Source organism: Agelaius tricolor, unplaced genomic scaffold (assembly GCF_023055355.1).
Source record: "Agelaius tricolor isolate 1412-34295 unplaced genomic scaffold, bAgeTri1.0.p SCAF_27, whole genome shotgun sequence".
NCBI lineage: Eukaryota > Metazoa > Chordata > Aves > Passeriformes > Icteridae > Agelaius > Agelaius tricolor.
The window spans coordinates 9,541,838-9,557,745 of NW_027269287.1; the positions used below are offsets into that span (position 1 = coordinate 9,541,838).

Here is a 15,908-nt window from a genome sequence, read left to right on the forward strand (position 1 = left end):
AGTCTTCTGTTAGCCACTTCTCTCTCTTTTGGATAGCTCATTGCATGATAATAGCTTTTAGTTTGTAGATCAATCACTTGAGATAGCTGTGTGTACCATTTTGTAGTTGGAAAGTTCAATACTTTAAAATTATAATTTTTATGGGTAAAATTGGTATTGATTTACAACTATTGGCTCTAAGAATTATGGATATAACTCTTATAATATAACTGCTATAATGTAACTGATGCAATATTTTGAGAAAACTAGTTGTAACTATTATTGACAGCAAATTACAAAAAGGATTTTTTTCTTATCTATTTCCAAGAAAGAGACAGAAAAAATGTTCTTGGTCTATTTTTTTTATTAAGTTCTTCACAATGGATTAAGAATGTGAAATATTAAAAGCTCTCCACAACAATGGAGAGCTGGCAAGGACACAGACAAAGGAGTCAAATGCTAAGTAGTGAACATTATTTACCAAACATATTGTTAGTTGTGCAGAATACAATGTACACATATAAGAATGGATCAAAGTGGAAAATCAACCACAGGTATTGGAAATTCTCTTTCCTTTTGTATTTTCCAAACTAAATCAACAATAATTTTGAAAATTTACATACCTGTGATATTAAGAGTGGAGGCTATTATGTAAAAATGCACAAAACATTTCAACACAAAGTCAATGACTAAAACAATCCTCAAAGTGTGTAATACTATTCTTCATTATTATTTTACTAACACACCACCAGATGTGATTCATAACTTTCTATGACTATGCACTGCAACTGAGATGTTACATCTCAAAAGAAAGCAAAATATTCTGATGTCATATATTAGCTCTTTTCTTTAAATTTTCATACTAAGCAGAATAAAATAGTCAGACATTTGAAGTGCAGATCAGTACATTCTGCTGTTTCCCAGACACCCAGGGAGATTATATTTGTTTCTACATTGAATTATTATTATTGCCAAATATCTTTCAGCTTTTTATGCTTCTAATAATGTAAGTACAAGCAAATACTCCACAGAGAATGTTTACACCCAAATATGATACTGGTAGTGTTTTGCATCCTAACATTATCTACATTTCCATGTTGTACTGAAAAATAAAAGTGTCATAAAATAGAGTGATGAAATACCTTTACTTTTAAGTACCAAAGAATAAAAATAAATATCTCATTTTCAATCACAGAACAACATCTAGCTTTGCTATTGTTATTCACATTGGCTATTACATGCTCTGCATATACATGTATTTTATGAGAACACATTGATTGTTAAAAATCAGTACAGCATACAGATCTAACAGAAAGCTCCCCAGAACAATTTCAGCTGGAGATTCTTTGCTGTGTCTCTCTTCCATTCACAATGAAAAGAAACCCCACCGAATGAAATACTAAAACCACTAACAAGGAGAAAGTCTTCAGCATCCTCAGAAAATTTTCACTCCTGACAGAGCAAGGAATCATTATTAAGGTCTCTAGATGGGATATAAACATCCCTCTACATTTTAGGGAACCAGACTGCATGGTTCTTACAAGTCTAATTTACTCCAACACCTCTTGAAAAACTCCCCAAGCTCTAACATATCTTTAAACTCAATTTCTTCAACTTTTCTATTAAAAATCATGTATTTTCTGAGGAATATCCAGAGTTTTCTTATTATGAAATGCTAACAAACAATGAACTAAAATGTCTGTGTAAATCGATATTTCAAGATAGATCAAGCCCAACTGATAGGAAAAAGATCATTAGGAGAAAGCTTGTTAAAAGCATGAAAGCATTGCCATACTGGGTTTCATGTTTAGTTTCAGTAAGAAAACTGGCAACATTTTGTTTCTGGGCTAGAGACATATGCAGTTTAAAAACAAATCCTATTAGAAAAATTACCAGTTAATAAACAGTTTGAATTGCTATACTTGTTCCATGAGTCTGAAGTTCATAGATGAGAAGAAAGGTGAAACAACTTACACTGCACTTATCTGTACTCTCTCTGACTTAAAATGTAAGACTCACAGCACCTCAGCTGCAGATACATCTAGTATCTGCTCATGGAAGCAATACAACAGCCAAGTATAAACTGAACTTTCCTTTGTTTAATCCTTCCAAGCTCTGGCAATTGATTTAAAGACTGCTGTAGCTGGAGGTTGGCTCACTGTGGTTTATGGGGATACACAGACTATGCTGAGGGGTTTTGTAAGCCTCTTTTTTTTTTTAAATCCACAATTTCATTAGATGGAGGTTGTTTTGCGATGTCACAAACTTGTTTTGTACAAGGATATGGTTGAGATTTTTCTACTACACTAAATGAATCTCTGTTTTACAGAAGGCCCTCAAAGGAATTACATGTATTTTTTTGGAAGACAGTAAGTTGATTAATTTTGTTTCTATTAAGCTTGTGAGTCTTAAAATAATTATTAAGACCAATGTTCTGAAAAAAGAAATAAGATCAGAATAAAAAAAATCAACCTATCTTATTGAATTATGTAACATCAACTTGCCCCTGGGCTTATATCTATCCTGTGCTTCCACAAGACCTGTCAGGAAAATAACCTGTTCCACTTCAGACTACTTAGAGACCAATACAGGCATCCAGTCATAAATTCACAGAGAAGATTATGCAGTACATACTTTTATATAATGTTACGTTTCTCTATACTACTAGGGTATTTAGGAGAAATTACTCATTAATTGTTTTATCTCTATTTCCCAAATATCTTTTCTAGCACAGGAGATACTCCTTTACCACTTTGATTTTTAAAATGTATTTCTAGTCTTCAAGAACGTGATAAAACTATTAGTAGCTGAAAGTGGTAGTGTAATAGGAGTTAAATTTTCTTCATAGTTACAGGTGAACCACTGCTTTTCTTTTTCTTTTTTAACCCTTTTACAGAGACTTTAGATGGAATCATGCAGATTTCCCTAGTTTTGGTCCTAGTTTCTCCATGTACAATCTGAAATCTTTGGCTAAGCATATTTGAACTGCAGAGGACAAGATGCATGCAAGGTTTACCTGACTCTCATAGGCTTTATACAAAGCTGTGCTTTCAGTGAAATGCTCTTCTTAGGAAAAGATAAAGATAACAGGGACAAAATTTCAAGCTTTTAAAAAAAGTCAGCTGAATACAAATTGTTTTCCACTATTCTAACAAGTATCCCCAAAAAAATCTGTAATTTTAGCAATTTATTGATACAGACAACACATTTTCACAATGCCTTCAAATGCAAGATATATGCCACGTTTTCTTCTGATGCTCCCATGCTGCAGAAAACTGAAGCACATGGGTTTCTTCTATGCACATGAAGATTTATGACAAACATAGCAAGGTTCTGCTCTTACAGGAGGGTTTATGACCACACTTCTATTCTTCAGTGTCTTCTTAAGAATATATTCTTAAGGCTCCTTATCTGTACATGGGAGGGCCCCTAGGCATTCCTGGCTGCATCCCTGGGAGGCATGGATTTCCAGGTGGATAGCCTGGCATTCCAGGCCTTCTGGGCCCTGGTGGCCTTGTCACAGCTATGGATGGTGGAGGAAGGTTTCCTCCTCGGCTCTGTGGAGGATAGTGGCCATTCAGGACAGGGCCAGGATGCTGGAGAGTCTGAGATGAGCTGGCTTCTTGTGGCTGGCCCGTCTTTGATCCATTGCCATCCTGTCCTTTCTTGCTGTCTGAAATGTGTTTGGAGGACAGAATTAACAAATGATCATGCAAAATCCGAAGCTCCCTGACAGGGAAATCCAGCAGCTGCCTGACTATCCTAGATTGCAGTAGAAAATCTGGGGCTCCCCTACCCAAACCTGGGCTAATGCTCCTTCATAACCTTTGTGCTGTATTTTCCATCCATTTTTTCTGCAAGGCTCCCATGTGGGTATGTGGGCAGTTTGTCAAAATGCACTTAGATATCATCTATCAATGAAGGCAGTTATTATGCATGGCTCTTCCAAAGACAATCATCTCTCACCTGGGCTTCTTTCCTAGGCTTGAGGCTGTTTAGTGGCTGTAGGGCATGTGTGCATGATGAGGGAAAGGAAACAGTGAGCAAAATCCCTCAGGACAGACTTGACACCCACCTGCGCCAGCCAGGCTTTCTGATAAGAGTTGCTTAATGTGTTCTTACTACACCTTCTCCAGGTGAACCTGGCACTGGTGATAAATACTTTCCTGCATAGCTCTGCATCGACAAAATGCCACAGAAGGCTAGAAGATGTAGACTTTGACTGGTGTGTGATAGATAAGAAGGATCACTGGAGCTTAGACCAGGCTTTTTTCAGCAGGGTTGTGACTTTCAGTTTAATATAGTTCAGCTTTTTACTTTAATGTTGCTAGGTATGGAATAATGTTGCAGTATTTCTTAAACAAGCCAAAGAAATAAATAGGCTAATAGAGACATTCAGACCAATTCTTACCTTTGTTTGGAGTGGACTCATCTTGCTTGTCTCCTTTAGGCTTTGCCGGTGGTGGTTCTGTCTCAAATGGATTTTCCTCTTGTTCATTTGATTTTTGTGCCTTTTGTTTATTTCTTCTTTTATTTTCTTCTGCTTGCTAATGACAGGGAGAGAGATGGCATTTTTCAGTGACCCCAAAGTCTCTCTAGTATTTAGTAAAATACAAAAAATCAGTAATTCTCTATTCTTACACTTTGTAACTTCTTTTTAAGTTCCAAGTTAGCTTCCTTGTAGGATTTGGATGTTGCGTTGAGATAATAAATGCTCAGGCTAAATTTAAAAAATAATAGTTTCTTGTTAGACAATGATTTAATTAGAAAGACTCAGAATATTCCTTTAGCAACCATTACAGTTGTGATAATATAAGGGTGGTATCTTTTTCTCCTTTTTTGTGCTTAATCAGTACTAGTATTTTGAACTATAATGAACAATGTGCTTCCTTACATTATTCCTTCTTCAGAAGGCACTGTTATTTCAGGGGGGAAGATGAAAGAAATTATTCTATCCATTAATATTCTACATTCAATCTTATAGTATTTAAGAAACATGTTTCATTAAGTAGTGCTTAACTCTGAAATTACTTCTATAGAATAACTTACAAAAGTTAACTAAGTCTCATGACATACCTTAAAAATGAGTAAATCATATTTATGAAAACTCCTTAACAAATATAGTAAACAATCGGAAATACTGTCAAGAAAACAACCAAAATCACATTCCTTTTGGTTTTTTCCAGTTATTACTTCCTTCTTCTACTAAGAAAAAACATAATATTTTCATTTTTCAGCGTATAGAATTACTATTGTGACAACTTTATGAAATTAGTAGTTTTCACTGTCCTGATTTAATAAGAAAACATCTGCTATGAAGTCTTTAATTGACATAAGGAGTAAATAATTAATCAACACATGCTGTTTCCTCTGCTTTGCCTGATTTTGTCTTGTATTTTTCCTCTTTCTTTTTTTTTTCTTCTGTTTATTTTTAGTGTCCTTACCCTTTACAGCTAAGGGTTAAAATAGAATATGGCATCAAGAAAACCTTGGCAAAATTTCGTCTCAATATTTTATATTGCTCATATAAAATCCTTTTGTAATTTATATTGTGCTCTGTAATGTCTACATTTACTTGCAGTTCTGCAATGCAAAGTTAAATCCCAGTGTATCTTTGCATAGAATTAAATTTTAGTTCAGCAGTATGCTAAATACCGGATATAATAACCCTATGAAGCAAGTTAAAATGTCATGATAAAATAGGACTCAATAAAATCTCCAAGAGCAAATATTCCAGGGCCATTCTTCTTTACCAATTACTGAGTTACAAAAACCTCTACTAGCCTTGTTTCACAGTCTCCGAAACTCTGTCTCACGTCCCTGTCCCAATAATATAGAGTATAGTGTTTATCAGTTAAAGGCACTGAAGATCAGGTTCACTGAAAGTTACTGAGAATAACTTTCCTCCATGATGTTCATATTTCTATCGAACTTGCTAAGGATTTACAATGTGCTGTTGTGCATTCTGGACAAGATGATCAATGTCACAGCATTACAAATTCCCTATGGCCTTTTGCATTTTAATAGTTTTCTATCTTTTGTGGCAGGAACAACATTTTTTAAAAGCATAACTAAACAAAAAAGAAAGCCATTGAACAAAAAAGAGATATCAACGCTTCTGCAAATGCGTATTAAGTATGTTCAAAGAAAAAACTCATGAATTGTTCAAGTCTCTCATCACTGCACAATTAGCGCTGCATTTCTTAGATATTCAAGCAGTGATGATTCAGAGTGAAAGAAACTTATCAGGCCTTAGATACAGCAAGCATTGAGTTAATATTCTGTACGTACACCATCAGCAATATAAAGGGTAGGATAAGTCCAGGGTTAGAGGCATAACCAAATACCTTCCCAAACCAGGAAGGAAAGTCGTGCTCCAGAGTTTCTGATATGACTTCAAACATTCTAGTCTTCCCACTATTAAACAGAAAAGTTGACAATATCACATACAATTATTATGGCAACCATGAATATATAAGCTAATCAAGTCGCATCAAACCTGGAAAAAGGATAATATAAGGTATGTTAACATTATTTAAAACTTTACACTCTGGAGGGAATGTTGTTTAAAGTAGTATTTATATATTCTATGGGGGAAAAAAGACACCAAAATTCTTATTGTATGCTAATAGATTTTGCCAGGTTGCCACCCAAATTATTTCTCAGTGAATCAGTGTATGTGTTATGAACTCCATACCAGCAACCAACAAACAAAGCATTATTTGTGCTCTATGAAGACATGGGGGAAAAAAATCAAATCCTGTTTTTTATGTTTGACAAGCAAAAAGTGGTCAGCAATTATTTTTTGTTCCACCCAGTTCTTCTCATCTTTGATGTGTGACCAATGCTACACAAGTCAGTGGCTGTGTTTCAGGATATTTTTGCTGTTGTTGTAGGAATCTAGTTACCTTCATATGTAATTGTTCCAGCTTATTTATCATTTTCTCCTTAGATGATTTTCCTTCTGAAGTGTATCAATAGATGTTCTGAAAATCCCTTTCTGTTTATTTTGCCTTTTTCTATGCCTCGGGGCACAGAAGTTTGTAATTTTTAACCTGAACAAGACTGGTAGAATGGGTCTCTGTGTATCAATTCTAATTAGTAATTTTACTTAGTTGTAGGAATTGTCACCAAATTGCCATGTGATTGTCCAGTCATTGAAGTTTTCTGTCACTGCTTTTCAGTCTGGTAAAGAATTTCTTACAAATGGGTCTTTTTCTAAACTCATTCTCAATGTTTACATTCTTTCAATTAATATAAAAATTTTGCAGGTAAAATTCTTCTCTTCTTTCTCTTTATTTGCACACTCATAGTAGATGAGAAATTCCATCCTCTGCTCTCCTCATGCTCTTCAGCATGCACAAAGCTTTTTCTGTGGTGCTGTTGCTGATTCTGTCCTTTCTTCCCTACTCCTGACAGGTCTTTGTTGAATTGTGTATGTTGCTTTAATGAATTGACTATAATTAAAAAAAAAAAAAACAAACCAAAACTAAACCCTGAATGATTCACAAATTTCAAAAAGGATGGGACTCTGAGTTACCATCAGGAAAATGTTTTGGTTTTTAAATGTAGAGGAATGCTCTAACAGTATTTTTTCACCGGCTATTCCACTGTACTATAGTGGAATATATAGACTGAGGCTGAATGAACCTTCATCACTTTCAAGTGCTCCTCATCAAAAGTTACATTGAAAATTTCACTTTTTGATGAAGAACATGACAGAGAAAAAGTGGCAAGAATTATCCTTCTCATTTTGAAGAGTAATCTCACCATTTAGTTAATACCCAATTCAATAATTGCTGCTACTGAGATCTGACCACAAATATTTCCTTCAATATAGTTTTGCTAGGACTCAAAAAAAAAATCATAATTTTTATCGCTTATTTTGTTGTAAATTCTTCTCTAAATTCAAACAATTTTTTGTGTCATCAGAATTTTTGTCATGTCATGTGGTTCTCTCTTTTAGCTACCTACGACTATTGCAATGACAATCTCTGTTATTCTGCCTTTCACCAAATTTAATGTGGTGAGACTTCTGCTCCTTTACAAAGTGCACTGGGGATCACACAGATGTCATTCTACAGCAGTAATGTATTGTTTAAACCTTTCCTTGCAACCTTTCCTAGCCTCTTTTACAGTTCTCCTACTCTTGCTTTGTAAATATTTTGTTCAGAAATAAGGCAAGAGACTTTTAAAATTTTTAATTTCTTGTCTTGTCTTCTGTCAAGCGATACAACTCATTATAAATTTATCTCATGCTACCTGGCAGGTAAAGATGATTCAAATGATCCTAGACTTTCCAGGTACTAGGCACAGAAGGAGAAAGTGTGGCAAAGTCTAAACTACCTTGAATTCAAGATGTGTTTTCAGGGCAGGCCTAGCTTTTTAGAAAAGATCCATGTCTATGGAGGCCTTGAAGACTTCAGAAACAAATTCAGCTTCACAGTGGTAGTACAGACTCATGAAATTCTGGAGAGAGGCAAGGCATTCAAAGACTGAACCACTGCATATTTATCACACCCTCAAGCATTCTGATCTGCCCTTCATACAGGGCATACAGACATTTCCTGAAAGCCATCTCTTTCAAACACAACATGTCATTGCTCTACTCCGTAAGAATAATTTTTCTTCAGTGCAACAGTATTTTTTTTTTTCATTGAAATTAACAAAAAGAAAAGCTTTTCTGTTCTACACATCAGATAAAACTTGCTAAAGAATTAGTCAGTTTTCCAAGATTCCCACTTTGGGAGTTATCCACAATGGGAAATGCATCTCAATTAAACACTCAGCATATCAGGTCCTAATACTTATTATAGAGGCACTTTTTCATTACTGCCTCATTTACTGTGATGTGTGGAAGCAGGTCATTACAACAATTGTAAAAGATGGTGGTAAAATACAAAGAACCTGAAAGGACCACAGTCAAAAGATGGTGGGATGGAGACAATGGTGTACACAGCAGGCAGTGTGGAGAGAAAAAGGATGAAAAGCAGCATGGCCATGTAGAAGTTATTGGATCTGGAAGCCTTGAAGACTCGTTCCTGGGGGACATTGCAGCACATCACTGCCCAGCACTGCAGATACATCGATGTGTGGAGGCGGAACACATTGATTGCTGGGAGACATGGAGCATAAAAAGATCCCATCCTAGAAGAGAAGCAAATAAATAAGACAACCACTACTGACAGATTCCCTCTGTCAATGTGTTTTGCACACTGTGCACTTAGAAATTCATATGGCCAACTTTATGGGGTTTTTAAACTGGTCTTTGGTCTTTTTTTTTTAAAGATTGAATGAGTACAAAGATAATTATCTGTATGAACTTTCTGTTTCAAAGTTCTCTTTCTCTGCAAATTAAGTGAGGACTTGGTGAAATGTTATTCACTCTTAATTTTTCCAGGTAGCATCTTGCTTGTGTTGTGTCAAAAAAGGATAGCCTTTTGTTAAAAAACTAGGTATGACCAATTCCTATAGCTAGGTATGAACAAAATTATTTAATTCATAATTTATTATTTTTATTGATATACTAGCACTTTTTTTTGAAGGATATCTTTGCTTAATTGACATTTATTTTAGCTGATATTTCTGGGTTAATTTAGTGCTTCATGCAAACAATCTCTTTATTAAGAGATTTAAACAATCTCTTTATTTAACCATCAGTTAAATATGGTTTTTTTCCTTATTATATATGGTTGCATGGTTATGACACCGAAAGATTTGGCACATTTTTATTTTCATCACACCTGGTTTCTTATGTCATGCTGACTGAAGAGCATCTGAATTAATTTTCCTGGCCAAATAGTACAGAATACAAGAGATTGGGAACTTGCTTCTTCCTTAATCCTTGCTCTTGTGATCAGGTGACAAGGTGAGCAAGCTAAGCTGCTTTGCTCCTGAGTGCCTCAGACATTCTACTTGGAAACAGGAAATATATTTACATTAGGGTTGGAAAGACCTTCTGAGTACAGAAGAATGACAGGCTTTATTATATTAATGTATCCTCTTCCTCTTTTCATGTATCTTAAATGAAAAGATAAAGGGCTTTACTGAAGGGACGGCTTTTACCACACAAAAAGTCTAATCCGCCAAGTTAAATTAAATGTAAAAAATTAGGCCTTAGCAAGAACTGAGAAGTCAAATGCTTGCAGAGAACAGTTCCTTAGGAAGACTGAGCATGTTGCATGAGGACTCTACATGCTGGTGCTCTTTACCAGTCATGTAAAGTCCAAAAATAGAATGAAAACCTACACCTTTCCTCCTCTACATCTAAGGACTAATGCTCCAGTAGTAGCATTGTTTACACATTCATGTGACTGCACAGATAAGTATAAATACATTTGCTTTAAGGCCTTTTTGCATAGGAACAGGGGAAAAGAATGGTAAGGTTCACTGAAAGGCTAAATTTCAAAGCAAAACACTACAGCAAGTAGTCAGTGACCAAAGCGTAAATTTAATCTATGCAGATTTTTACTGGTTGGTCTTATCAACTCAGTGCAAAATCTTGATATATGTGATCCAATAATCTCAGTCCATAACTAGTTTTGAATTGTTCCAACTGATTGCAATGTACCAGAGTTTGGTATATATTGCATATACTTCCATCAGATTAAAGAAATGGGATAGGGTCAGGATTTCAGAAAAATCCTTCACAGATACAGATAAATCCCACCATCCTGCAGATAGAACATGCTTTGCCACACCTACCAGATCATGCCTTGGTTAAAGATCAGTCCCAGCACATTGCCACTTATATCAAACTCAGAATATGATGGCTGAAAGAAATTATACAGATGTTTTCATTAGGTTTGCACAAAGTGTTTTAAAATGAGTTAGAGCAGATGAAGACTGTCACTTTGAGGAGTAGCACCACACTGGCATCATGTTGCAAGGCCTCTTGTTGCATCTTATCAGTGAATAATGAAATAAATTATATAACTCAAGGCTACAAGGTAGTCTCTAATATAGTTTGCAGCATTTTACTGAAAATCTTTCTGACATTTGTTCAGAGGTAGGTGTTAATGGAAAATTCAAAATCATTCTGGGTACTGGGTAAATTTTAAAGCAACAATTCAGAAAATTTCCATTGGAGTGACCTCTGGTTGTCAAAATATTTTGTCCTCCAATACTGCAGCAGCAGTGAAATTTCATGTGATGAATGTGATTTAATTGATTTAATACCCAGTTGAACTCTTGCACTATTTTTCTTTTTTTTTCATATTCCAGCAATTGCACTTTAGTTTTCCTTTTGCATTGATAGAGGTTGCCAATCATTTTCTTTTCTGGATACCATATTTCTAATTTGAGTATTTGATTCTAATTTTTCCTTTAGGATTCAGAACTTTAAGAACTTTATAGGGTCTCATTATCTCTTTCTTTGCTGAAGAAAGCCCTGTATCATACATTTTTATTTCCAGTATGGACACATAAATACCATAAAAATTGTTTAGTCTTTTATTTCTGAACTAATAATTTGACCCTTCATTTTGGTTTTTCAAATCTTTAATACTTACTAATCTCTTATTTTACCTTAATTATTTATTTCTTATTTATTAAAATTTCCAGTTGTAAACATTGAATACACTGAATTTAAGCAACAATTGAATGGCAACAGATGTTATTCTGCATCCATATGCACCAGATCAAAACTTCCTGCTAAGAAATTGATGGCTTTAAATATTTGGCTTGTACCTGAATGTCTGTTTCAAATATATTATTTATATATTTATTAATATTATTTATATATTTATACACCGTAACAGGTGTCTTGCATGATTCACCATAATGATGGACAAAAAGACCATGAATAATACATATATTCCAGTTAATAATTGTATTGATAACTGATAGAGGGTAAGAGGGGTAAGAGGGGCATGAGATGCAAAAATAACAATTCCCTTACAGCTGAAACAAGACAAAGTCATTCTACTGAAGTCTTCAATTAAAGCCACAATTTTGACTTGTACTGTGCTGTGATTTTGGAATATCTGAAGTTTCTGCACTTTTTCTGTGTAATTTTATACATATACACATATATATATATGTTTACAGTGAAGTGATACATTTATGTCACATGTATTTATGAATCTGCTAACATAAGGGGAACAATTAAAGAGATTACTAATATTACACTTGAAAAGCAGTTGACTAAAGAGATCTTTATAGGTTAGAATATCAAACGAAACATGGAGATATTAATAAGATCATAGAGAATCAAATAATGTATGACTGCTTTTTTTAACGTAGGTACTAACATTAACAGATTAAATAATTTGAAATCCAATTTTTAAACAAATACAAATAAGGTCTTCCCACACAACATGCAAGTTAATCTCTGGAATTCTTCACCAAAGGACATCTTGATAATCAAAAATATTTTCTTTTAGCAAAAGGCTTAAAATTAATGCATATATATCCATGGCCACTAACCACAGAGACATAGGTATAGCTACTTCCTAAGAAAGATTTTCAAATGAGCTATTTCCAGAAATTCAGTGATTTCCAGTTTCAACTTCCACTTGTTGTTTCAGGCAGCTTACTGGACCTGGGGACCACAATGGACCAGAACATTACAGACATTCCTATATTCTGCCAAATAAAAATGTCAATTATAAAATGGTTTGAGGATCCCCTACAAGCAGATGTGTTGTTGTTAATTTTTCTGTTCATGCTAGATTCAAACTCTTTCCATTTCATTTTGATATTGCAACAGTTATTACCTGTTTGACTACAACCTGCCTAACCTTTGTATCCATCCCCACACTAGTCCTGCTGGAAGGTAAAACATAAAAATAATGCTGAAATTTCATGGGAGTCAGCAAGTAAGAATGAGATTGCTGCACCAGAAGCAAGAGTTTTTTAACAGAAAACATGAAAACTTTTACTTCCTCTGGAAAACTGGGACTTCCCAAGATGCAGTTCTTAGCAATGTGAGAATTTTTTACATGTATGAAGATAAAATTTTGATAAAAGAAGGTGTAAATTACAGCTATGACTGCTTATGTAGAGATACCCTTGATAACCTTAAATTATGTAGACTTTTTCTGTACTTCTCAGTAAGTACAAAACAGGCTTCAGGAGTTTCACAAGCTCTGACAATACCATGACTATTACTTAAAAAATGAAAAACAGCATCAGACCCTGAAAGCATAAGTAGCTGACAAATTTAGCTTGGATCAAGTCAGTGTGAGATGACAAGTCTCAACTTCCAAGTGAGGAGTTCTATGCCTGCTTATGTTATGGACCTTACTAATTTTACATCAGCTAAACTAATTCTAATGAAATACAGATATATTTATATATCTATATCTATATGTTTATACATTTATACATATAATAATACTTCTAGAACAGGATCTTTCATAATTTTCTCCACAAGAACTATGTGCTTGAAGACCCTATCCAATGAATGAGATAATACTCTGTGAAGTATTCAAATAGTATATGTGTGAAAAATGTGTGTTCTTACAAAGAAAATAAAATTTTCTCTTATAAAATAAAATAAACTACAGAAGTCCTAAAGTTACCAAAGTCTAAAGAAGAAGAAAAATATTAAGACATAAGCAAAATGCAAAACAAACCTAACACCATTTATTTCAGGGATTTTGAAGTTGGTGTATCTTAACCAAAGTTAACTCTAAAGCATTGAAAGGAAAATGAACTCTGTTACTAAATTGTGAAGTGATGGGTAACAAAGACATTTAAAATCAGATACTTACAAATCCGTACTCCAAATCCCAGCACCAGCAATAATTGAAAAACCTAACAAAGACAGCTCTCAAAAAATCGCCGATTAGAATTGTGATGTATGTTGTCATCATGTCAGAGACTGTCAGGCGCACAAATTCCTGTTAGAGCAATATTCTCTTTTAAGAATACATTTAAGCAATTAATAGTTACAATAATAATTAAATACTGTACTAGATATTTATTTGTGTTTATCCTGCTCCAATATGGACAAAACTCTTGACCTTCCTGCATTCACTGATTCTGTAATGTGCTAGAACTACTGCCCCTCATTTTCTAGAGTTCTTTAAATGGTTTTGACCTCTTTGAGAAGATTAAAAATTTAAAAAAAAAGTGAACAGCTTCTTTCTCAAAGAGTTTCAATGTCCAGTGGATCTGGAGAGAAAGGAAGAAAGCCCAAATGCAAATCCTCATATGAGCCTCTCCTTTTATTTTAGGCTTTTTATGTTTCATTAAAACCTGCTGTAACAGGCCTTACCCTGACAGCCCAGAAAGCTATTACTCTCCCTGATATGAAATTAAGGGTAAAATTATTTCAGTTATGAGCATTTGGTGTTCTTAGCTTCTTATTCAGCATCATTGAAACCAGAGGGGCTGATTTTTCTGTCTTTATGGTCCCTGCTAGAGATGTATTCATTTAGGAGGACAGATTGTCAGAGTGGTGGAGAAACAGCAAAATTTATTCAATATTGAGTTTGTTGTCATGGACAAATCAACAAGAATGAAGTAGGATCAGCTAGAGGAAAAGGGTAGGTTAGAAAATTGTTTGGAAACCACATTTTAAATTAGTGGGTCAATAAGAATGAATGTCCAACTTAATCCAATAAAATATTTGAGCAGATTTTCTACTAAACTTTTATTGTCCTTTGGCATTATTTTACTTGGCTAAAGACAGAGATGTCTTCTCAAAAGCATACTGTTTTAAGAGCTGTCTTACATACGTGTCCCTTCTGAGTTACTCCTTTATTTTTTCAAAATTAGTAGACAAGCAAGGCAAAGATGGCATCAGGAAGATGAAAATAAATTAGGGGATAGAGGAAAGGAGAGGGAAAAAATAAATACTTTCCATTCTATCAACTAACAGAAGAAAGAATTTCCTGTTAGACAGGATTCAAAGAAAATAAAATAATTTTTAAAAAACTTTTAGTTCAAGAGAAAGTCCCACATCTGCTTCTCCTCACATTGTCTCACTTGTTAGCCAAAATAAACAGAATTTAGATATCATATCCTGTAAGAGACTGTATGATCTATTTTCAAATCTGAGCTCCAAGCAGCTACCTTACCTGTCCTACCATTGTTTCCCAACATGGTCCTCTGGGGACATCAGCAGGATCCACCTGTATTGGAGGAGCAGTTGAATTCTCTGGAATAGTACCATTGTACAGACTGGCTTCCCATATTGTCATGTTATATTTGACTATCTTTTCTTCTTCCAGCTAAGTAAAGAAATAAATCAGGGGGAAAAAAATCAACATGAGTTTGTTACCAACCCTCAAGATTGTCTATCCCAAAATTCCCATTGCTAACTTAGGTAAATGTAATTTGCAGAACAGAACTAAAATGCCTTTCACTGATGTGTCTGTGGCTGACTGGAGTGCCTCAGTGTTGCCCAGCGACCTGTCAAACATAGTGAAGGGAAGAAAATATCTTGCCTTGAGGTTGATTTCATCCATTAGGGCAATAATGAAAGTGTAGAGATTGCCAAGAAAAAGAGCAAAGATTCTTCCCAGCTGCCATCTTAGAGCTATTCGAGGGTGGTAATTTTCCAGAGAACTGATTACATCAAATAAAGTTGGACAGAACATTCCTAAAAGTGACATAACCGTGTTCACCTGAGGAGGGAGAAAAAAGTTTACAGTGAAATGTCAGAGACAAATTAATCTATTAATTCTGATTTGGGTGAAAAATATATTTCCATTACTACTTTTTATTTGGTATTTGATTTAATAAAAACCAAAATCCGCTCTGAGTATCACAAGTTGATGAAATCCACACACAGTCCCAGTCTGCCTCTTTCAGCTAATTCCCTATTCCATGACTCACTAGACAATTGTATCTGAACTGTGTTCTGAGAGAACTAGGAACTGCTGATATGGAGAGTGAGAGAAAAAAATTTACAACATTAAAGAGAGAGAAGGGGGGTCAGAGAGAAAAATGTATTTTCCACAAATTCATCAGCATCCTGC

The 15,908-nt window shown here is 34.6% G+C and overlaps 1 protein-coding gene across 1 annotated transcript in view; it reads right to left on the reverse strand.

The window, feature by feature from the left end:
- Positions 1 to 325: 325 nt before the first annotated feature.
- Positions 326 to 15,908, reverse strand: part of TMC1 (transmembrane channel like 1) — a 72,036-nt gene continuing 56,453 nt past the window's right edge. Inside the window, exons 14-22 of the mRNA XM_071448651.1 lie at positions 15,375 to 15,554; positions 15,006 to 15,158; positions 13,695 to 13,823; positions 10,684 to 10,751; positions 8,887 to 9,126; positions 6,271 to 6,396; positions 4,621 to 4,699; positions 4,391 to 4,526; positions 326 to 3,652 (exon numbers count right to left, since the gene is read on the reverse strand). Coding sequence (XP_071304752.1) covers positions 3,387 to 3,652; positions 4,391 to 4,526; positions 4,621 to 4,699; positions 6,271 to 6,396; positions 8,887 to 9,126; positions 10,684 to 10,751; positions 13,695 to 13,823; positions 15,006 to 15,158; positions 15,375 to 15,554 — 1,377 coding nt within the window. The 3' untranslated portion in view covers positions 326 to 3,386. The remainder of the gene's footprint in view (positions 3,653 to 4,390; positions 4,527 to 4,620; positions 4,700 to 6,270; positions 6,397 to 8,886; positions 9,127 to 10,683; positions 10,752 to 13,694; positions 13,824 to 15,005; positions 15,159 to 15,374; positions 15,555 to 15,908) is intronic.